Source organism: Astyanax mexicanus, chromosome 12 (genome assembly GCF_023375975.1).
Source record: "Astyanax mexicanus isolate ESR-SI-001 chromosome 12, AstMex3_surface, whole genome shotgun sequence".
NCBI lineage: Eukaryota > Metazoa > Chordata > Actinopteri > Characiformes > Acestrorhamphidae > Astyanax > Astyanax mexicanus.
The window spans coordinates 25,692,399-25,714,974 of NC_064419.1; the positions used below are offsets into that span (position 1 = coordinate 25,692,399).

The window sequence follows — 22,576 nt, forward strand, 5'->3', positions numbered from 1 at the left end:
TTAGTCAATGCTGGTATGTTTAAATGTCTATGATTATTGGTTATTCATATCCTTTTAAGACAGAGATGGTAAAAAAGAGTATCTTTAATCCTCCTACTCTGCATTATTCAGACACTGCTTTTGAAATGCCATCACCACACACGTAAAAAAGAAAATCAGGTACTATTAAAAAGACAAAACGTTCAACTTCTGCTCTTTCTTTCCTTAACACCATTCAGAAGCTAAAAAAAAAAGTTCATTTGAGCCTACAACATGTCTGTGTGAATAAATAATCTTAAGCATTTTATACATATGATAAGAGATACATTTATTATGGTTTTGGTGAATCTTTTAGCTGGATTGGCTGATCGCCAGATACACTGCTTTGGTGAGCAATACACTCACGACGCTTTCTTATTCGCCAGTGTCTTATTCAGATTTCCGTCACACCTTAAATACTGGCTGAACATACATGCGGCCGCCTGTAGATGGCACATTTTAACAGTAAAAACAGCATGTGAGTGTTGTAGTGCAACGTTTGGGGGCCAGGGCTTAAAAGTTTCTGTACAAGAAAAAAAGAGGGCTGTCAATGTTAAAGCGGTAATGCACGCAAAATAATTTGGAATCAGTAACGCGTTATTATAGTTTTTTAATGCAAATTAATGATGCCACCAAGTTTGACCCCAACTTCCTCCGTAACTTCCTCCTGCCCCACCCTCATCCAACGCACAGTTTTTTTTTTCTAGAGTGAAAAATGTAGTGTCTGTGCATTATCCCCTAGGTGCTGAAGCAGTTAAGTTCTCTCTCTCTCGTTCCTTTTTGTTGTTTTAGCTCGACCACTCATTTTATTTTCCTGTCATAACCAAGCAGGCTGATATAAAAATGGTATAAAAAAACAGCAGCACTTGTTGACTACGGTGGAAACTAGGTCCGCCTGGCATCGCGACCCCAGCGGAGAGGCAGTAATCAGGATAAAGGTAACATTAGTTTACTATGTCTGCACTGCACGTTCCATTAAAAAGCCCTTTAATACTCAGCCAATTACGTTCTAAATTTAGAAATACTCACAACCAAAAATTTCTCCTGGATGCTCCTCAGCCAGCACATGTTCAGTTCCATCAGCAGCTCACCTGATTTAACATCAGTAAGACTTGATTTACCAAACCAGGTGTTCATATGGTGAGAACTAAATATATCTCTATTAAATGCAGCTGAGGAGACATGAGGAGATGTTTAAAGGAAAACAGGGCTTTAAAAGCTCTGTTTTTTTTTTGTTTTGTTTTTTTTTGTAAAATTGCTGTTTGTATTTATTGTAATGCTGGTGTTTAACTGAGCTAATAAACACTTACTTCACAGATAAGAAGCTTTTTCTTTACTGAAAATGACACCACCAATATAAATTTCTTACATCTTACATTATTTTATTTAGATTTAAATATAGATATTAAAAACTTGTGTCGTAGGAAGAACAAGTGCAGTTTATCACAGAATACTGTTGTGATGAATCGGATGACATTTTTTAATCGATTGATACGATGAAAAAAATATTTTAAAATAAACTTTAAAAACAGTAGGTTAGAACTATTGACAATAATTTGGGTTCCAGGTATGTTTGTGTTTTTAAAATGTAAAAAGACAGTTATTAAACAAGAATAGAAAAAGCTGCAACATTACAATCAAAACATTTGTATTTATTTCCCTTTTTTATTTTAAAATTCATGATATTAGATCTCTTTGTTGTCATAAATGTGTTTTATTTGTTTTTATTTTCATTATTGTTTTGCCCTGTATCGTCTGTGGGCTCCCACCAAATAATATCCGTATATCTTTAAAAGCCTTTCTGACATCCCAACAATGCTCTGGGCTTTAACACACCTTTATCTTTGCTCTGTCTTGCAGCACTACGCCAGTCGAGCGGGACACCAGTCAGTATGTGAGCTGCTCCTGGACCAGGGGGCCCGTGCTAATTCTCAAACTGCATAAGGTATAAAAAAGTCATCTGTAGAATCAGTTGTTGCCAGTTGCAGCCGGTCACAATCATTACCACTCACTGCGCTGTCCACTGTGGGTGATAATGCCTTCTGTTCACACTGTGGATCAAAGAATGTGAAATGCCCACACAAATTTGAAAAAGAAATATGGATGAAATATTCACCTGGCTGCTACAAAATTGAGCATTTTGTCCCAAACTACTGTAGAAAAGGCCACAAGATCCTGGATAGTCTTACACAAAACACATAGAATACATAGATCTTAATGCGGAAACTGTTTCCATTACTGTTGTGTACCAAACCTCCAAATGTGAAATATAAGTCTATGCATTTATGCATACCTGCAAAATAAATAGATTTTAAACTATTGTTATACAGTATTAGCCATACATTAGTTTTTCTTTTTATTTTCTACATTGTAGATGAATGTTAAAAACATGGATTAATTGTATTAAAATTTTATTAAATTGTATTAAAATGTATTAAAATAAACAAAAAGAAAATGTTTGTCCTTAACAATCTCCTGATCTAAACCTGATTAACTGAGATGGGTGATATTGTTCAGCACCTCCTGGAACTCCTTCAAGGTGTTGAGAAAGTACCAAGAGTGTAGATCTTCTCAAAGAAAATTAAATAAAATGAGAAGAGGTGTATTACATTTTTGACTGGTAATGTATTTGTGTGTTCACTTGTATACAGGCTGCTGAGCAGGGTCACGTGGACGTGTGCGAGTTGTTGGTGATGAACTGTCCTGCCTTGAGAAGCATGAAGGATAAAAGATCACGCTTACCTTCAGACCTTTGCCTGAAGAACAGTGCCTTACTGGAGTTACTAAACCCTCAATGACCTGCTGTGCTGCTTTGATGCCCAAATGAACTTCAGATCCTCTACAAGTCAGTTTTGTACAAGCAGTGGGACCCTGCGTGAGGTTCTTCTTGGACTGCAGGATGGAAACCATCGCAGGAACCCCACTTAGGCTTGTGTCCAAGCATGGAAATAAATGTTTTTGTTTAAGCGGCCGTAAACATTTCAACAGTACTACACTCAACTAAATGTTTTGTTGCTCAGATTTTTGCTCAATCTTTTTGATATAAATAATCATTCAAACTTATGTTAAATTGGGTTTTTACAGTGTAAGTATGTATTTTCCACAAGAAACTCTGTTGTAAGTTTGTGAAGCTGCCAGCAGATGGTGCTCCTGACTAGCTTGTGCTTCTGGGAAGTTCTCAGTATGCTGTTTTTGCAGTGGATAGAGCCAACCATTATGTATTTCTTTTGAGGACAAGAGTGATTTAAGGCCTCTTTTTGTAGCTTTTCCCCTTTTGATGTAAGATTTATCAGTGAGTCGTGAGAGATAACTTTCTTTAAATAACCAAATTATGGTTAGAATTTACACAGGGGAACTGTGTAACTTGCACAACCTTTGTAACATCTAGTCCTAAGACAATTTACAGGCATAAAAACTCATACAATCTACTAAGTTAGTTGTAAAGCAGGGATTCTTAACTCACTGGTAGTTCTGGCCCTCAGAGGGGTCCTTACATAGATTTCATTTTCCAGCAAAAATATAAATTGTTTTTATAAAATATTCACATTTTCTGAGACACTGACCTTAGCATTTGCATTAGCTTTAAGCCATAACCATCATTAATAAAAGAAAGAAATGTGAGGAATTGATCACTCTGTAATAAATCTATATAGTATATATAGAGTGACATTTATTGAGATGCACCTATAGTACAGCTGTAAATATGTTTAGGTCACTGTGAGAGAAGCATAAGCAACAAGAGGCATTTCTTAGTCACTTGAGTCAAATTACCAATAGGTAGCCAACACCCATGTTTACAATTTAGAGCTCACAATTGTTTACAGTGTGTTTTTTCCTTAAATTATATCAGCACCTTTAAAAATAATTGTTGTTTTTTTATTGTTTTTGTGTTTGGAGTACATTTGATCAAATAATAGATTTTATCCTTTTTATGCCTGTGTAGGATATTGGGAACACATTATGTTAGGTACGTTTTTCTTTTTGTTTTTTGTTTTTCCCTGGAAATGTCAAGGCATGTCAGACTACCTCAGAAGTGTGTGAAAGGTCTCAGACATAAGAGTAAACACTTCAAGTTCTGCATTTTTGGTTAAATGGTATTGAAAATGTATCACATTTGCATCAACATTTGTCTGCAAGTGAGGGTCACAAAAGGTTTTGAACCCTGAAAAGGGCCAATTCATCACAGGGTACCACATAAACCTAGCATAGCCAATTCAGGTATTGAAGGTTTGATGTTTTATTTTGTTTGTTTGCTTGTTTTTTCAACACCAAATACATGTTATCAGAAGGTATAGCAGAATGCATTACATTACATTACATTTGGCAGACACTTTTGTCCAAAGCGACTTACAGTAGTGTACTACAAAAGTAATAGAAATTAAAGGTAAAAATAAACAAACATTTTCAGATAGGGCCTACAGGAGGTCGAAGGGTACTAATGGGATAAAGGAGTAAAGGAGGGGAAGAAGGAAATGAGAAAATGCATATGTGGCAAGTACAGTACGGTATGGGGGTAGTTATTTATGCTCTTAAATGGATGAACCCAATAAATAACTAAATTGGTAGCCAACTACGCCACCTGGACAACCCAGGAATTAAAAGAATGACCCCAAAACCCAAGTTTTAATCTACCAATTGAATTAAGGTCACACAGGTTCAAGTCACATGGTCTGAGACAGGGTTACTTAAAAATATAACTTTTAATAAATATCAAATATTACAAAAAAACAAAACCAATAAATCAATAAATAAATACAAAAAGAAACACAAACACTAAAAATCAAAAACAAAACCTGAACAGGGCTGGAGCACACTGTGACCAGTGCTAACTGCAGGTGAGAGGAGTCCCCACTACACAGCACACAAACACCACTAAGCACACCCAGTTAGACTTCAACACCTCAGCAGCCTGTCACCGCTTCCAGCTCCTGTTCGGACACAAAAGAAAACAAAAACAAATTAACTCAAATAAACAATTATACCAACACAACTAAACCATACACAGCCCGGCAACATAAAGAAATAAATCACGCTTACTGACCATACAGGCTTTCCCTCCCGCAGCAGCGCGCAACTCAGGACCCAGGAAGTATAGTAACACATACACAGACACACACACACACAGCGCGCTGAGTCACATGCAGCGCGCGTTCAGAAAAAAAAAAAAAGCAAACCAGTCCGCTACAGCTCACCGGAGGCAGCACACACACCAGGATTGAGTCTGGACATACAAAACAATTAACACAAAATATAACAAAAATAAGCAAAGGGAAAAATAGAAAAGAACCACAAAGCCTAAAAAAAAAAAAAAAAAAAAAAAAAAAAAAAAAAAGCACTAATGCAGGGGGAGGAGCCTCCGCGAAGAGGGGGACACAGGTGATCTCACACACACACGGGTAGAGCTGTATTGGACACTCCCCGTACTCCACCACCCCAGCTTCCAAGGCTTCACTTCTCCACGGCAGACAGCGGGAAAGTCACAACACTTCTCGTAGCTTCACACTAAAGATATAAACCAGATTAACCCACTGAGGGTTTATTATAGCATCAAAGTCAGTGAAAGGAAATTATAACCTACCACAGACGGAAACCTTTGCACGTGGCATAAACCACCGGAGCAATCTCCTCACAAATGCCTCAGCACTGAAATGGAGCAGGAGAAACACTCAGCACCAGGATTAATCAGAGAAAACAGCGAAAAACAAACTGAGCCTACCGCACGCTTGGGAGAATTCCCAAGACAAAGGAGAGCATTCACCCAGCCACACCAAACGCCAAACTGCAGACCTCGCCCAGCAGCACGCCGAGGAAGGGGGGTGGGAACCACAGAGGGTGTGTCCCAGGTAACAGCCACCTGGCCTACATATAGTCCCAGGTCAGATTATTCAGCCAATGAACTAAAGGCAATCAACCCATATATTAGAATTAGGCACGCAGGAATTACACCACCCACAGCCGGCTGACAAAAAGGGAAAGATTTGCTGGATGTTTGTAAACAACCCACGTCAGTTAAAGTAGAAAAAGTAAGCAAATCACTAATATTCTAACACAGAGCTTTATTTAGCCCAAATGCTTACAGATGACCAGACAAAAACACCCATCCTGCCACACATAGACCATCCCTTCTCATCAGTCACTCAGTGTTAAGTAGGCGTATTATTCATTAATGGGACATAATTGGCAGTTAGTGTTCTCCTCCAAACGTGTTCAGCTGTTCAGTAAAGCAGAAGAAGCTCATTCAAGAATTTGTCTCTTTAATGCTGGATGCATTTTTTGCATTTAGAGTCCTAGATAATAGCTAATCAGGAATTAATCATTTGGGAAGGAATCTGGCTGGAAACTAACTTTGTCACACCTTTAATGTGATCTAGTATGTTGACCTAATTGAGATTCTAAACTGTATAGAAATGTACCATTGCTTAAACCCCCTAGTTTTACATCATATTTGTGCTGTTGTGGCATGCAGTAATAAAGTAGATGGATGGTTGGCGAGTGTTGTGGAGTCATGGAGTCATAGGCGTAGGAACCGGGGGGGATGGGGGGGACATGTCCCACCCAATATCAGAAACAGGTGGATTTGTCCCCCCCAAAAAATGATACCGCAGGAGAACAGGGGCGTCGCCAGGAGCGAATCGTTTCTCTCAGCTCAGTTGTGTTTTTAATGAGTAGACAGAATGCTGTGTAAATGGGAAATCTCTTTGGGCCAATCACGGAACCGGTTCAGGAAAAGAGTCCCGCCTCTTAATAGAAACAGAATCAAAAATCAGCTCGCTTGTTTTGCGGAGGAGAGTGGGGAAGACCCCCCTCGCTGTAAAGGATTTGTAAAGTTTTCTTTTTTAGATTTAGCAGCGGGGCGCAGCGAGCTGACGTTAAAAGAAGGTAACGGAGCCTATTTCTGATAGCTGGTTAAAAATAAACGAATCAAAACCCACAGATCAAACCCACTGTGAGCTTGTGATAGTCATTGTTACTTGTAGACTATGACTGCAGGATTACTGTTAATTAAGGAAAATTTAAAAATATTTTAGCTAGCTTAACTAGTTCGCTAGAAGCTGGGTGTAGTAGCCATATTTCAGTACAATACTTTATGTTGGTAGTTTAAAGCAGTTTCTTCTCCCTGATCACTGCACTGAAATTTTGTGTTTTCACCGGATCCAGCTCATCAGCTAATAAACACTCATTTATTGAGTTTACCTGTTAAAATCCCTTAGATTTACTAATTGAATATATCTGGTCCTTTAGTAAAAGCTCATGAAACTAACAGAAGGTTTGGGTCATCTAACGTTTATATTAACATCTGCCAAAAATCTCTATGAAACATAAGGTTACATTCTTTTACGTAAAAGACCACCATCATAAGTACTTTTAGTCGACAAAATGTGGCGTAAATGTAAATATACAAATATACAACAGAATTGACACGCCAATACATAATAATAATAATAATAATAACATCTATTATTTTATTATTATTATTTTCAAATATGCACGCATATTTTTTTCTAACAGTAAATGTAAAGTGGAGTAACATATTTAGGTTGTAAAGTCACCTGTACTTGGATGTAACTAATAATAAACAGTAGTACAGAAAAGAAAGGTTTATTTGTAATTAAAGGTAACTCCACAGATGTTGTTCTAAGAGACTATAAGGTGAGCTTTGATTCATATAAGCAGATGTGTTTTTTACACTTTTTAAACTCTGTTTAAGGTAAGGGAGGCAGGGTATTACAACAGGTAGCATGTGTGCGCTGCACTGCTTGGGGATATGGGTTTTGTGATGGACTACCTCCAACTTGTCCAGGGGATTCCTACTTCATGCCTAATAATTCTATGCTGGCTCTCACCATGACTACGACATAATAATTAATCTAAAACTAAGTGAAAATATGGGAGTAAAAATGTGAAAGCAGCTCCAAACCATCACTGTGAAAACTTTACACTAGACTTCAAGCAGCATGGACTTTGTTCCTCTCCACTCTTGCTCCAGGCTCTGTTCACTTGATTTACAAATGAAATGCAAAATTTACTGAAGTAAACAAATATATTTAAACTGTATATTAGCTAAAATTTTGATTACAAAAATTTGACTCCAAATATACCCACTTGAGAATGTGCTCCGAGTGTCGCTAACCACTAGAAGGCTCTGCAGAGTGAGTCCAAAATGTTGATATATGTTTGATCATTTTTATGCTGTTAAATGTACTCATTTTTTTCAACACAGAACCATCAGGATGAGGATTTGTTTCTCAGGGAGTCCTGGGTTTAAAAAGTGTGAAAAGATAGTGTATTTATTTATTTTTTTACTTTAAACAATGTTAAACGTGTGTACGTGTGTATGTGCCAATCTGTATGGGGTGGGTCAGGTGACTGAAAACGATGTGACATGACTAGGAAAGCCAAAAAAAAAAAAAAAAAAAAAAAAAAACCACCCTTCTGGTCCTCCTGCTTTTTAAGCTTTTAAACTCCAGTTATAAACCTCTATTTGTTTCTCCAGAATCAGCTCACTAACCACTTAAGTCACAGTAGCAGTGATGCTAGCACCTTTACTGGTTAAAGTGTTGCTTGAGAAAAACATTGCAACAGGCAGACGTTTTAATTGCTTTTTAAGAAAATATTTTATTGTACTTTCTGAAATCATAGGAATATCCTCTACAAGTAGTTGGACACTTTTTTAATCACAGTTTTTAGCCTTTTAGCTCCAGTCACCTCTATGTATTGAGCACTCACATATGGGCTCCCTCTTTTGTAAAGGGAGTTTGATATAGGAAGTGGGTAGGCTTTGTTTTTTGACTGGTTATACAGCCTATGGGTTTGACCAAAAGGAAGTTTGAACACTCATGTGGTTTGTTTAAGCGTACAAAATAACTTCATAAGATCCTTAAATGATCCAAAAAAAAAAAATAAAAATAAAGACTGTTATAACACTATAAGCCGAGTGTATTTAATTAGTAAGCCCCGCCTCACTCAGGACAAAGCTTCGGCTCTCTAAAACAACTAGGGTTCTCAATTCTACTCTGTGCTTTATAAAACACCGAGAAGTCAGTGTAATACATAGTGGCAAGTGTAAGGTATAGGACAGTTATTTATAATCTTAAATTAATAAATCAAATAAATAAATTAATTAGTAGCCAACTACGCCACCTGGACAACCCAGGATTTAAGAAAAATTACCCAAAACCAAATTCTAGTCTACCAAATCAAAAAATAGGTCACAGGTTCAATTCACAAGGTCTGAGAGGGTTCTATTTAAAATTCAAATTTTAATAATTATATTTTAACAAAAATCACAATAATTCAAAATAAATTTAATTAACAAAAAAAGAAATAATAATAAAAAAAAACACAATCACACAAACAACCAAAAAACAAAACCTGAACCGGGCTGGAGCACACTGAACAGTGCTGACTGCAGGCGAGAGGAGTCCCCAATACACAGCACACAAACACCACTTAGAAAACCCCAGTTAGACTTTACCACCTCAGCAGCCTGTCACCGCTCACTGCTCCTGTTCAGAAACAAAAAAGGAGAAAACAATTTAACCAAACAAACAAAACAAACACCAACATCAGTAAACTAATATAAACCAACAATAATAAGAAGTAACCACGCTTACGGACCATACAGGTTCTCTCCCGCAACAGCGCGCAATTCAGAGCACGGGAAGTATAGGAAAACCAACACTACAGACACACAAACCATGCGCTGAGTCACGTGCAACGCGCGTTCAAGAGAACAAAATAAATAAATAAATAAATAAATAAATAAATAAATAAATAAATAAATAAGTAAATAAAATCGCTGCTGCTCACCAGAGGCCGCTCACAAACCATGACTATCTAATTATATATATATATATATATACACATAAAAAAAAACATTAACGTGCAAGGAGTAGAACAAAAAAGAAAAAGAAAAGAGAAAAAAAAATAGCACTATTGCAGGGGGAGGAGCATCAGCGAGGAGGGGAACAGGTGATCACACACACAGGAAGAGCTGAATTGTGAATGTTAGAACCACAGTTTTACTAAAAATAAGTGTATGGGAGCTCACTCATACCCACCAAGGCTTCACTTCTCCACGTCAGACAGCAGGGAAAGTCACAATGCTTCCAGTGTATTTCACACTAGAGATACAAACCGGATTTAACCCACTGAGGAATTTATAGAATGAGAATCAGAATGATAGGGAGTTAGAACCTACCACTGACTGGAACCTTTGAGCATGGCATAAACCACCGGAACAATCTCACCTCACAAGTCTCAGCTCTGAAATGGAGTAGGAGAAACTTTTTAGTGCCAGGATTAGTCAGAGAAAACTCCAAGAAGCAAAACTTCAGCCTACCGCACGCTTGTGAGAATTCCCAGCCACACCAAGCTGCAGCCCTCGCAAAGCAGCACACCAAGGAAGGGGGTGAGAACAACAGAGGGGGTGCCACAGGTAGCAGCCACCTGGCCTAAATATAGCCCCAGGTAGGATTACCCAGCCAATTAACTAAAAGCACTCGAAACTGATAGATTGTAATTAGGCACACAGGAATTACACTGCCCACAGCAGGCTGACAAGGGAGGAAAACAGACTCACGAAATGTTTAAAGAAAACACATCAGTTAAAGTAGAGAAATACTGTCAATTTCCAAATAAACAAATGAGCAATATGTTTTTATGACCCAGAGCTTGATTTAGCCCAAATGCTTCCAAGCTACAAAAAACAAAATACTCATCCTGCCACACATATTTGCCAAACAAGATTGGGTTTTCTGTCCTTTGAACTCCTTACCTTCTGAAAAAGAGGGCATGCAGTTAAACATATAAGGCCCACCCAACTAATTTCTCCCCCGCACCATAATTAACCTCACCTGTCTCCAACCAAACGTTAATGTGGTAAGGGGTGGAGCCATGTTCCTGTGTTCTCTACAAAATGGCCGAAGCAAAAACACAAGGGTAAGTTCTGTGTTGGGCAGAAGGGCATGGTCATGTGGTTATTACAAGTCAGTTTATTAGTGCTTGGGGCAGTTCTATTGGCTGATGCAGATTTGTCACATTCAGGCAAATGGCTAAATCCTCGGTCTCCTTGGTCTCCTGGAACGTATTACTCACAAAACCAAGTGCAAGCTTCTTCCCCTTATGACTCCAGAAAGACTCCTTGGGGCTATGGTAGGATTGAGCCGAACAGGTTCTTGAACATGCCTCAACCTCCAGTAACGTTCTATCGTTGGGGCTTTCGTGAGAAATCAGATGTAAATCGTGGGTACAAACGAGAGCAGAATCCTCTTCAGGATCGTAAACAACACCTTGCAGAGTATTATGTGCAATCCCCAGGAAGGCATCCTGCTCAGGATCCTGTGTCTGCTTCTCCTGAGCTTCCGTCTCTGGTAAGTGGTCCAAACCCACCAGCCTGGAATCTAGTTCAGACTCCTGTGCCAGAACCTGTGTTGGCACCAGTCCAGGAATCTGATCCAAGTCCTCTGCCAGTGCCTGTCCGAGCTCCTGCAGAAAGGAGCAGCCTAAACAATGTGCCAGTCTGGATTCCAGTTCAGAGTTCTTTGTTGGTGCCTGCCCAGAATCTTTCACTGCCAAGTGGTCCAAATGCAGTAGTGCAGCATGCCCCGGATCCAGTTTACACACCTGTACCAGTGCCTCCCCAAAATTTTCCATTGCTGAGTGATCTAAGCACAGGGCTGGGGCCTGCCCAGAATCCTCAGCTGCCAAGTGGTCCAAGTTCAGTACTTCTGCCTGCCCAGGAGCCACATCCTGCATCTGTGCCTGTGCCTTTCCAGAGTCTTCCACAATTGAGTGATCCAAGCACAGGCTCTGGGCCTGCCTATGATCCCAGTCTTGTGCCAATGCCTGCCCAGAATCCTCAGCTGTCAAGTGGTCCAAGTACAGTACTGCTGCCTGTCCAGGATCCATATTCTGCATCTGTGCCTTTCCAGAGTCTTCCACAATTGAGTGATCCAAGCACAGGCTCTGGGCCTGCCTATGATCCCAGACTTGTGCCAATGCCTGCCCAGAATCCTCAGTTGCCAAGTGGTCCAAGTACAGTACTGCTCCCTGCCCAGGATCCACGTCCTGTGCCTTTCCAGGGTCTTCCACAATTGAGTGATCCAAGCACAGGCTCTGGGCCTGCCTATGATCCCAGTGTTGTGCCAATGCCTGCCCAGAATCCTCAGCTGCCAAGTGGTCCAAGTTCACTGCTGCAGGCTGCCCAGGATCCACGTCCTGTGCCTTTCCAGAGTCTTCCACAATTGAGTGATCCAAGCACAGGCTCTGGGCCTGCTTATGATCCTAGCCTCGTGCCAGTGCCTGCCCAGAATCCTCAGCTGCCAAGTGGTCCAAGTTCAGTACTGCTGCCTGCCCAGGATCCACATCCTGCATCTGTGCCTGTGCCTTTCCAGAGTCTTCCACAATTACAGGATCAAAGCATAGGCTCGGGGCCTGCCTATTATTATCCCAGTCTTGAGCCAGTGCCTGCCCAGAATCCTCAGTTGCCAAGTGGTCCAAGTACAGTACTGCTGCCTGTCCAGGATCCATATCCTGCGTCTGTGCCTTTCCAGAGTCTTCCACAATTGAGTGATCCAAGCACAGGCTCTGGGCCTGCCTATGATCCTAGCCTCGTGCCAGTGCCTGCCCAGAATCCTCAGCTGCCAAGTGGTCCAAGTTCAGTGCTGCAGGCTGCTCAGGATCCACGTCCTGTGCCTTTCCAGAGTCTTCCACAATTGAGTGATCCAAGCCCAGGCTCAGGCCCTGCCTATGATCCTAGCCTCGTGCCAGTGCCTGCCCAGAATCCTCAGCTGCCAAGTGGTCCAAGTTCAGGTTCTCTGCCTGCCCAGGATCCACATCCTGTGCCTTTCCAGAGTCTTCCACAATTGAGTGATCCAAGCACAGGATCATGGCCTGCCTATGATCCCAGTGTTGTGCCAATGCCTGCCCAGAATCCTCAGCTGCCAAGTGGTCCAAGTACAGTACTGCTGCCTGCCCAGGATCTACGTCCTGTGCCTTTCCAGAGTCTTCCACAATTACAGGATCAAAGCACAGGCTTGGGGCCTGCCTATTATCCTAGCCTCGTGCCAGTGCCTGCCCAGAATCCTCAGCTGCCAAGTGGTCCAAGTACAGTACTGCTGCCTGCCCAGGATCTACGTCCTGTGCCTTTCCAGAGTCTTCCACAATTACAGGATCAAAGCACAGGCTTGGGGCCTGCCTATTATCCCAGTCTTGAGCCAGTGCCTGCCCAGAATCCTCAGTTGCCAAGTGGTCCAAGTACAGTACTGCTGCCTGTCCAGGATCCAAATCCTGCGTCTGTGCCTTTCCAGAGTCTTCCACAATTGAGTGATCCAAGCACAGGCTCTGGGCCTGCCTATTATTATCCCAGTCTTGAGCCAGTGCCTGCCCAGAATCCTCAGTTGCCAAGTGGTCCAAGTACAGTACTGCTCCCTGTCCAGGATCCATATCCTGTGTCTGTGCCTTTCCAGAGTCTTCCACAATTGAGTGATCCAAGCACAGGCTCTGGGCCTGCCTATTATTATCCCAGTCTTGAGCCAGTGCCTGCCCAGAATCCTCAGTTGCCAAGTGGTCCAAGTACAGTACTGCTCCCTGTCCAGGATCCACATCCTGCATCTGTGCCTGTGCCTTTCCAGAGTCTTCCACAGTTACAGGATCCAAGCACGGGATCATGGCCTGCCTCTGACCTGAGTCTTGTGCCAGTGCCTGCCCAGAATCCTCAGCTGCCAAGTGGTCCAAGTTCAGTACTGCTGCCTGCCCAGGATCCACATCCTGCATCTGTGCCTGTGCCTTTCCAGAGTCTTCCACAATTACAGGATCCAAGCATAGGATCGTGGCCTGCCTATGACTCCAGTCTTGTGCCAGTGCCTGCCCAGAATCTTCAGCTGCCAAGTGGTCCAAGTTCAGTGCTGCCTGCTCAGGATCCACGTCCTGTGCCTTTCCAGAGTCTTCCACAATTACAGGATCAAAGCACAGGCTCAGGCCCTGCCTATAATTATCCCAGTCTTGAGCCAATGCCTGCCCAGAATCCTCAGTTGCCAAGTGGTCCAAGTACAGTACTGCTGCCTGTCCAGGATCCATATCCTGCGTCTGTGCCTTTCCAGAGTCTTCCACAATTGAGTGATCCAAGCACAGGATCATGGCCTGCCTATGATCCCAGTGTTGTGCCAATGCCTGCCCAGAATCCTCAGCTGCCAAGTGGTCCAAGTTCAGTATTGCAGTCTGCTCAGGATCCACGTCCTGTGCCTTTCCAGAGTCTTCCACAATTGAGTGATCCAAGTACAGACTCTGGGCCTGCCTATGATCCTAGCCTCGTGCCAGTGCCTGCCCAGAATCCTCAGCTGCCAAGTGGTCCAAGTTCAGGTTCTCTGCCTGCCCAGGATCCACATCCTGTGCCTTTCCAGAGTCTTCCACAATTGAGTGATCCAAGCACAGGATCATGGCCTGCCTATGATCCCAGTGTTGTGCCAATGCCTGCCCAGAATCCTCAGCTGCCAAGTGGTCCAAGTACAGTTCTGCTGCCTGCCCAGGATCCACGTCCTGTGCCTTTCCAGAGTCTTCCACAATTACAGGATCCAAGCACAGGCTCTGGGCCTGCTTACGATCCTAGCCTTGTGGCAGTGCCTGCCCAGAATCCTCAGCTGCCAAGTGGTCCAAGTTCAGTACTGCTGCCTGCCCAGGATCCACATCCTGCATCTGTGCCTGTGCCTTTCCAGAGTCTTCCACAATTACATGATCAAAGCACAGGCTCGGGGCCTGCCTATTATTATCCCAGTCTTGAGCCAGTGCCTGCCCAGAATCCTCAGCTGCCAAGTGGTCCAAGTACAGTACTGCTGCCTGCCCAGGATCCACGTCCTGTGCCTTTCCAGAGTCTTCCACAATTACAGGATCCAAGCACAGGCTCTGGGCCTGCTTATGATCCTAGCCTTGTGGCAGTGCCTGCCCAGAATCCTCAGCTGCCAAGTGGTCCAAGTTCAGTACTGCTGCCTGCCCAGGATCCACATCCTGCATCTGTGCCTGTGCCTTTCCAGAGTCTTCCACAATTACATGATCAAAGCACAGGCTCGGGGCCTGCCTATTATTATCCCAGTCTTGAGCCAGTGCCTGCCCAGAATCCTCAGCTGCCAAGTGGTCCAAGTACAGTACTGCTGCCTGCCCAGGATCCACGTCCTGTGCCGTTCCAGAGTCTTCCACAGTTACAGGATCCAAGCACGGGATCATGGCCTGCCTCTGACCTGAGTCTTGTGCCAGTGCCTGCCCAGAATCCTCAGCTGCCAAGTGGTCCAAGTTCAGTACTGCTGCCTGCCCAGGATCCACATCCTGCATCTGTGCCTGTGCCTTTCCAGAGTCTTCCACAATTACAGGATCCAAGCATAGGATCGTGGCCTGCCTATGACTCCAGTCTTGTGCCAGTGCCTGCCCAGAATCTTCAGCTGCCAAGTGGTCCAAGTTCAGTGCTGCCTGCTCAGGATCCACGTCCTGTGCCTTTCCAGAGTCTTCCACAATTACAGGATCAAAGCACAGGCTCAGGCCCTGCCTATAATTATCCCAGTCTTGAGCCAATGCCTGCCCAGAATCCTCAGTTGCCAAGTGGTCCAAGTACAGTACTGCTGCCTGTCCAGGATCCATATCCTGCGTCTGTGCCTTTCCAGAGTCTTCCACAATTGAGTGATCCAAGCACAGGCTCGGGGCCTGCCTATTATTATCCCAGTCTTGTGGCAGTGCCTGCCCAGAATCCTCAGCTGCCAAGTGGTCCAAGCACAGGTCCAGCATCCGGCATGAGCCCTGACCTGACAAGTAGTCCAAGTGATGTGCTCTTGACTTCACCTCAGGCCTCGCTTTGGAGTCTAGGTGAGACTTCTGCTCAGTCTCCAGGACTGTCTTCTGCTCAAGCACCTAATCCCATGCTGTATCCAGATCCTCTGAAGCCCCCCCAATTGCAAGTCCATTTACCCACTGAACCCTTAAAGAAGTTACTGTGGCGGTTTCCCAAAGCTCCAGAAAGGCCTAAGCAATTTCCGGTGCAGTTTAACTTGCGGCAGCCTACCCCAGTCAACAGTGTGGCTGCTGCATGTGGGGAGAGTATGGTGCATGTGGAGGTGAAGCAAGATTTCTTTGGAAATGGTATGCTCGTAAACCCTAGTTCTCTGACGCTTGGAGGCTGTGCAGCATCAGGACTGGACTCTGCAGCCCGAGTGCTCATCTTTAACTCTGAACTCCAGGCTTGTGGTAGTGTACTAACGGTAAGTTGAGTTATGAATTTCTTAGTTTTAATTGTTGTGCAGGTCCCTGCTCTACTAATGCAATATTGCTATTTCAGATGACGGAAGATTACCTTATCTACAGCTTTCACCTCCTCTACCGCTCTGAACCTCTGGTTGGTACTTCAATTGTCCGAACAGGAAGAGTCAATGTTCAGATTGATTGTCACTACTCAAGGTAAGCTTCTTAAGATGGACTAGCTACAGTGGTTTCCTTTTTCTTAACTGCTTTGCTTGGAGCCTTAACTTGGAATTTCTTTTGTTTTAGGAAGCACAATGTGAGCAGTATTGCTGTGTCCCCTACATGGGTGCCGTATTCCTCTACAGTGGCAGCGGAAGAGCATTTGGTCTTCACCATGAAGCTCATGACTGGTTTGTATTTGTGAAAATTCTCAAACTTTTTCTAAAGTCTAAACAGCCATATCTTAACTCTCTGGAAGCTCAAATTGGATTCCAATGTCTTTGCAGCACTTGCAATGTATGTAACTTCAGATTCAGAGTACAGGGATCAAGGAAGCTTAGTTATTGACTTGTATGCAAATCTGGTCTGATCACTTATAAATAACAGTGCAGACAGTCACAGATCTGATTTAAATTTTTTTTTTTTTTTTAGTTTTATTTGCAGTCTGAACATGGCCTTTAACTTGTTGCTTGTAGATGACTGGCAGTATGAGAGACCATCGAATCAATACTTCCTTGGCGAGTTCATGAAGATTGAGGCATCTTTGACCCAGTTTAACCATGTACCTCTCCGTGTATTTGTGGACCACTGTGTGGCAACTGCAGTTCCTGACATTAATGCTGTTCCCAGATACACATTTATTGAGAACCATGGGTGAGTATTGCTTTTACTAGCCTAGACGAGTGCATGTAGAAACCAACCACCAACATCTCCTCCTTTTTTCTATTTATTTCTTTATTTATATTTTTAGATGCTTGGTTGATGCCAAGATAACGGGCTCCAACTCTGAATTTATGAAACGGGTTCAAGATGATAAGCTGCAGTTTCAGTTGGAAGTGTTCAGATTTGAACAAACCAACAGTAGTATGGTATGGAAGACTTGGTTACGTTGGAGCATTTGTTTTTAATGCTGCCATTTTACAAACTACCTGAACAACATTAACTTTGTTTTTTTTTTGTTTTTTGTAGCTGTACATCACATGTTTCCTGAAAGCCTCTACAACTTTACGGAAGACTGATGCTGAACACAAAGCTTGCTCCTTTGAGACCAATGGGTATGCCTCAAAATAATACTGTTATGATGCCTTTGTTTCAGTTTGTACTAAAGCTGCTGTGTGTTTGCTCTACGTAGGTGGGCTGCTGCAGATGGTAATGACCAGAATTGTAACTGTTGTGATGGAGAATGTGTCTCCAGGAAGGGGAGAAGTGTGCACACTGAAGAAGGTATGCTTGCCTTGACCTATGCTTCTCAAAAAGCATGATGCCTAAGGTTAAACCTCAGTCCAAACTCAAGGCTGTCTAATGGGAGGAATGTCTGGGGAAACAGACCCAGCATTTCTTAACCCTGGTCCTTGAAATCCACTTTCCCAGGTTCAAACTAGTTTGGTTCAACTAGTTTACCTGCTCGTAAAAGGCCATTGTTTTTAAACTAATGTTGGTGGCAATCACTCCTAAAATGTGCAGGAAAGTGAGCTTCAATGACCAGGTTTGAGGGACCTTGTTCTAACATGTTTTTGTGAAGGAACAAAGTCTAATTCGTTTGTTTGCAACTTTGTTTTACAGATCAGTATTTTGAAACGGAAGTCTCTTTGGGCCCCATCTTGGTTGAGGATGATGACCACTTGTTGCAATGAGTCAATAGTGTTTCTTAAAATTTTTATAAATAAATATGGGGAAATTTGAATCTGTCTCTTGCCTTTATTCCAGGCCTGGATGGGCTCTGCTACACAGCTGGTTGGTTAAGCTTCTTTGCAGTACCCAACACAATAGATTTCTGTGGAATTTAAGTGACCGCTTCTCCAAAAACAAAACTTTTTTCCATTGAGACCATTTCAGTTCAAAAGTCATACACATCATATTTGTCTACCTCTTCTAATGTAATGTTTCAGTCTTTATTGTGGAAGCACATTGCCCTGAATAGTAGTTTCCTGGCTTTAAAGCCACTCTGCACCGTTTTTAAAGAGATCGTTCGTGAATCAGGTGTGTTTTAATGCGGTCCTTATTGGACATCTGTCCAAACAGTTTTGCTTTGTAAGTGGCATGCATGCGAGAGCAACCCAAGACTGTAGTATAATGACTCAACAATGTGGTTTAAGGCCACCCTACTGGTTTGTTTGGTCCCCATTTCATAAAAAGTTTGTGCCCATTGCTCCAGCAAGTTGGCTTGAAATATTTGATCTAAACATTTTACCAGTATTTCTCTGTAATATTCAGAAACTCACCATGTTAAATATTGCAACTGTTTGACACTTGTCTCAATCTGTCAATTGCAACACTTAGATTTTATCCAGAAGGGTTCAAGGCACCTTAGATTTCCTCACAGCTTGTGCATCAGCGTTCCACTCATGTGGAAAACTAGCCTGCTGAGCCACTTCCAGAGTTCATCCACCTGCTAAAGCGGAAAGGGCTGTTGCAAGTGCTAAATGAACTCTTAAACTCTTCCTCAGGACTGTCTAGTTCCAGTCTTGCAGTCTGTAATGGAGTTGTGCCCAAACAGTGTCCTACATTGACTCAAATGGAGTAAAATGTTTGGCGACTGGACGTGGGTGTTCAATGAGCCCCTAAATCTGGTAAACTGCCACAAAAATCTTTGGGAATTGTAAGGATGACTATACGAGTGTGTTCAAAGTAGCTTAGACTTTCATCGAAGCCAATATTTCCACATTTCTGTCTGGGTGTTTCCCCTGTGGTTTTCAGTGCGTGTGTTTTGAACTAAAGCGAGGCCAGAAGTCTGTGGAATGGACCGTCCTTGCTGAACGAACACACCAGCCGTTACTCAGCTGATTATTTCTGCCACGGGAAACACTAGGTTATGGACATTGCGCTTGGCAGCAAGCACAGAAGGGGAAGCTGTTTGAGTTGAACATGCATGTGTCGCTACGGACAGGTCAAAAACAGGCCAAAGTGATGCACTGCATCGTCTTCTTTTTACGCCAGATCGTGTTGCCCTCTCGTGGCCTCTGCATCTGTCCACCACCTCAGCTCAATTAGTCATTGCTGGTATGTTTAAATGTCTATGATTATTGGTTATTCATATCCTTTTAAGACAGAGATGGTAAAAAAGAGTATCTTTAATCCTCCTACTCTGCATTATTCAGACACTGCTTTTGAAATGCCATCACCACACACGTAAAAAAGAAAATCAGGTACTATTAAAAAGACAAAACGTTCAACTTCTGCTCTTTCTTTCCTTAACACCATTCAGAAGCTAAAAAAAAAGTTCATTTGAGCCTACAACATGTCTGTGTGAATAAATAATCTTAAGCATTTTATACATATGATAAGAGATACATTTATTATGGTTTTGGTGAATCTTTTAGCTGGATTGGCTGATCGCCAGATACACTGCTTTGGTGAGCAATACACTCACGACGCTTTCTTATTCGCCAGTGTCTTATTCAGATTTCCGTCACACCTTAAATACTGGCTGAACATACATGCGGCCGCCTGTAGATGGCACATTTTAACAGTAAAAACAGCATGTGAGTGTTGTAGTGCAACGTTTGGGGGCCAGGGCTTAAAAGTTTCTGTACAAGAAAAAAAGAGGGCTGTCAATGTTAAAGCGGTAATGCACGCAAAATAATTTGGAATCAGTAACGCGTTATTATAGTTTTTTAATGCAAATTAATGATGCCACCAAGTTTGACCCCAACTTCCTCCGTAACTTCCTCCTGCCCCACCCTCATCCAACGCACAGTTTTTTTTTTCTGGAGTGAAAAATGTAGTGTCTGTGCATTATCCCCTAGGTGCTGAAGCAGTTAAGTTCTCTCTCTCTCGTTCCTTTTTGTTGTTTTAGCTCGACCACTCATTTTATTTTCCTGTCATAACCAAGCAGGCTGATATAAAAATGGTATAAAAAAACAGCAGCACTTGTTGACTACGGTGGAAACTAGGTCCGCCTGGCATCGCGACCCCAGCGGAGAGGCAGTAATCAGGATAAAGGTAACATTAGTTTACTACGTCTGCACTGCACGTTCCATTAAAAAGCCCTTTTATACTCAGCCAATTACGTTCTAAATTTAGAAATACTCACAACCAAAAATTTCTCCTGGATGCTCCTCAGCCAGCACATGTTCAGTTCTATCAGCAGCTCACCTGATTTAACATCAGTAAGACTTGATTTACCAAACCAGGTGTTCATATGGTGAGAACTAAATATATCTCTATTAAATGCAGCTGAGGAGACATGAGGAGATGTTTAAAGGAAAACGGCTTTAAAAGCTCTGTTTTTTTGTTTTTTTTTGTAAAATTGCTGTTTGTATTTATTGTAATGCTGGTGTTTAACTGAGCTAATAAACACTTACTTCACAGATAAGAAGCTTTTTCTTTACTGAAAATGACACCACCAATATAAATTTCTTACATCTTACATTATTTTATTTAGATTTAAATATAGATATTAAAAACTTGTGTCGTAGGAAGAACAAGTGCAGTTTATCACAGAATACTGTTGTGATGAATCGGATGACATTTTTTAATCGATTGATACGATGAAAAAAATATTTTAAAATAAACTTTAAAAACAGTAGGTTAGAACTATTGACAATAATTTGGGTTCCAGGTATGTTTGTGTTTTTAAAATGTAAAAAGACAGTTATTAAACAAGAATAGAAAAAGCTGCAACATTACAATCAAAACATTTGTATTTATTTCCCTTTTTTATTTTAAAATTCATGATATTAGATCTCTTTGTTGTCATAAATGTGTTTTATTTGTTTTTATTTTCATTATTGTTTTGCCCTGTATCGTCTGTGGGCTCCCACCAAATAATATCCGTATATCTTTAAAAGCCTTTCTGACATCCCAACAATGCTCTGGGCTTTAACACACCTTTATCTTTGCTCTGTCTTGCAGCACTACGCCAGTCGAGCGGGACACCAGTCAGTATGTGAGCTGCTCCTGGACCAGGGGGCCCGTGCTAATTCTCAAACTGCATAAGGTATAAAAAAGTCATCTGTAGAATCAGTTGTTGCCAGTTGCAGCCGGTCACAATCATTACCACTCACTGCGCTGTCCACTGTGGGTGATAATGCCTTCTGTTCACACTGTGGATCAAAGAATGTGAAATGCCCACACAAATTTGAAAAAGAAATATGGATGAAATATTCACCTGGCTGCTACAAAATTGAGCATTTTGTCCCAAACTACTGTAGAAAAGGCCACAAGATCCTGGATAGTCTTACACAAAACACATAGAATACATAGATCTTAATGCGGAAACTGTTTCCATTACTGTTGTGTACCAAACCTCCAAATGTGAAATATAAGTCTATGCATTTATGCATACCTGCAAAATAAATAGATTTTAAACTATTGTTATACAGTATTAGCCATACATTAGTTTTTCTTTTTATTTTCTACATTGTAGATGAATGTTAAAAACATGGATTAATTGTATTAAAATTTTATTAAATTGTATTAAAATGTATTAAAATAAACAAAAAGAAAATGTTTGTCCTTAACAATCTCCTGATCTAAACCTGATTAACTGAGATGGGTGATATTGTTCAGCACCTCCTGGAACTCCTTCAAGGTGTTGAGAAAGTACCAAGAGTGTAGATCTTCTCAAAGAAAATTAAATAAAATGAGAAGAGGTGTATTACATTTTTGACTGGTAATGTATTTGTGTGTTCACTTGTATACAGGCTGCTGAGCAGGGTCACGTGGACGTGTGCGAGTTGTTGGTGATGAACTGTCCTGCCTTGAGAAGCATGAAGGATAAAAGATCACGCTTACCTTCAGACCTTTGCCTGAAGAACAGTGCCTTACTGGAGTTACTAAACCCTCAATGACCTGCTGTGCTGCCCAAATGAACTTCAGATCCTCTACAAGTCAGTTTTGTACAAGCAGTGGGACCCTGCGTGAGGTTCTTCTTGGACTGCAGGATGGAAACCATCGCAGGAACCCCACTTAGGCTTGTGTCCAAGCATGGAAATAAATGTTTTTGTTTAAGCGGCCGTAAACATTTCAACAGTACTACACTCAACTAAATGTTTTGTTGCTCAGATTTTTGCTCAATCTTTTTGATATAAATAATCATTCAAACTTATGTTAAATTGGGTTTTTACAGTGTAAGTATGTATTTTCCACAAGAAACTCTGTTGTAAGTTTGTGAAGC

General features: G+C 41.8%; 2 protein-coding genes and 4 long non-coding RNA genes across 24 annotated transcripts in view; 4 read left to right on the forward strand and 2 right to left on the reverse strand.

The window, feature by feature from the left end:
- Positions 1-22,576, forward strand: part of LOC125806170 (nascent polypeptide-associated complex subunit alpha, muscle-specific form-like) — a 116,535-nt gene that overhangs the window by 57,852 nt on the left and 36,107 nt on the right. For 17 of the 18 annotated variants that reach the window (XM_049486110.1, XM_049486108.1, XM_049486109.1 and 14 more), the window contains one exon: positions 12,682-14,379. In XM_049486110.1, coding sequence (XP_049342067.1) covers positions 12,682-14,379 — 1,698 coding nt within the window. Of the gene's footprint in view, positions 1-11,826; positions 14,380-22,576 lie in introns of all 18 variants that reach the window. The other variant, XM_049486123.1, reaches the window with a different exon arrangement.
- Positions 746-2,984, forward strand: LOC125806185 (uncharacterized). Its single transcript, XR_007441476.1, has 3 exons — positions 746-956; positions 1,879-1,963; positions 2,670-2,984. It is a non-coding gene; the product is annotated as an uncharacterized LOC125806185 (long non-coding RNA).
- Positions 4,700-6,097, reverse strand: LOC111193917 (uncharacterized). Its single transcript, XR_007441473.1, has 2 exons — positions 5,597-6,097; positions 4,700-5,520 (listed from the first exon to the last, which is right to left on the reverse strand). It is a non-coding gene; the product is annotated as an uncharacterized LOC111193917 (long non-coding RNA).
- LOC125806177 (uncharacterized) lies at positions 9,259-10,450 on the reverse strand. The gene is made up of 4 exons (XR_007441467.1): positions 10,361-10,450; positions 10,220-10,284; positions 10,080-10,142; positions 9,259-9,524 (listed from the first exon to the last, which is right to left on the reverse strand). It is a non-coding gene; the product is annotated as an uncharacterized LOC125806177 (long non-coding RNA).
- LOC125806174 (zona pellucida sperm-binding protein 3-like) lies at positions 15,055-18,142 on the forward strand. Of its 2 annotated transcripts, XM_049486132.1 has the most exons (9): positions 15,055-15,078; positions 15,700-16,259; positions 16,337-16,455; positions 16,546-16,649; positions 16,935-17,112; positions 17,210-17,327; positions 17,428-17,513; positions 17,591-17,682; positions 18,022-18,142. In XM_049486132.1, the coding sequence occupies exons 2-9, from the start codon at positions 15,795-15,797 to the stop codon at positions 18,090-18,092; spliced, it is 1,233 nt and encodes a 410-aa protein (XP_049342089.1). In that variant the 5' UTR covers positions 15,055-15,078; positions 15,700-15,794; the 3' UTR covers positions 18,093-18,142. The 2 variants fall into 2 exon arrangements, with proteins under 2 accessions (XP_049342089.1, XP_049342087.1); XM_049486130.1 differs by lacking the exon at positions 15,055-15,078 and having other exon boundaries at positions 15,589-16,259.
- Positions 20,102-22,257, forward strand: LOC125806188 (uncharacterized). The gene is made up of 3 exons (XR_007441479.1): positions 20,102-20,400; positions 21,313-21,397; positions 22,104-22,257. It is a non-coding gene; the product is annotated as an uncharacterized LOC125806188 (long non-coding RNA).

Excerpts from the sequence above, each read along its gene's own strand:
- LOC125806174 (XM_049486132.1), top strand. The coding sequence starts at position 15,795 with ATGAGCCCTGACCTGACAAGTAGTCCAAGTGATGTGCTCTTGACTTCA. Across the intron at positions 16,456-16,545 it reads ATTGATTGTCACTACTCAAG|GAAGCACAATGTGAGCAGTA; the intron begins GTAAGCTTCTTA and ends CTTTTGTTTTAG. Across the intron at positions 17,328-17,427 it reads AACAAACCAACAGTAGTATG|CTGTACATCACATGTTTCCT; the intron begins GTATGGAAGACT and ends TGTTTTTTGTAG.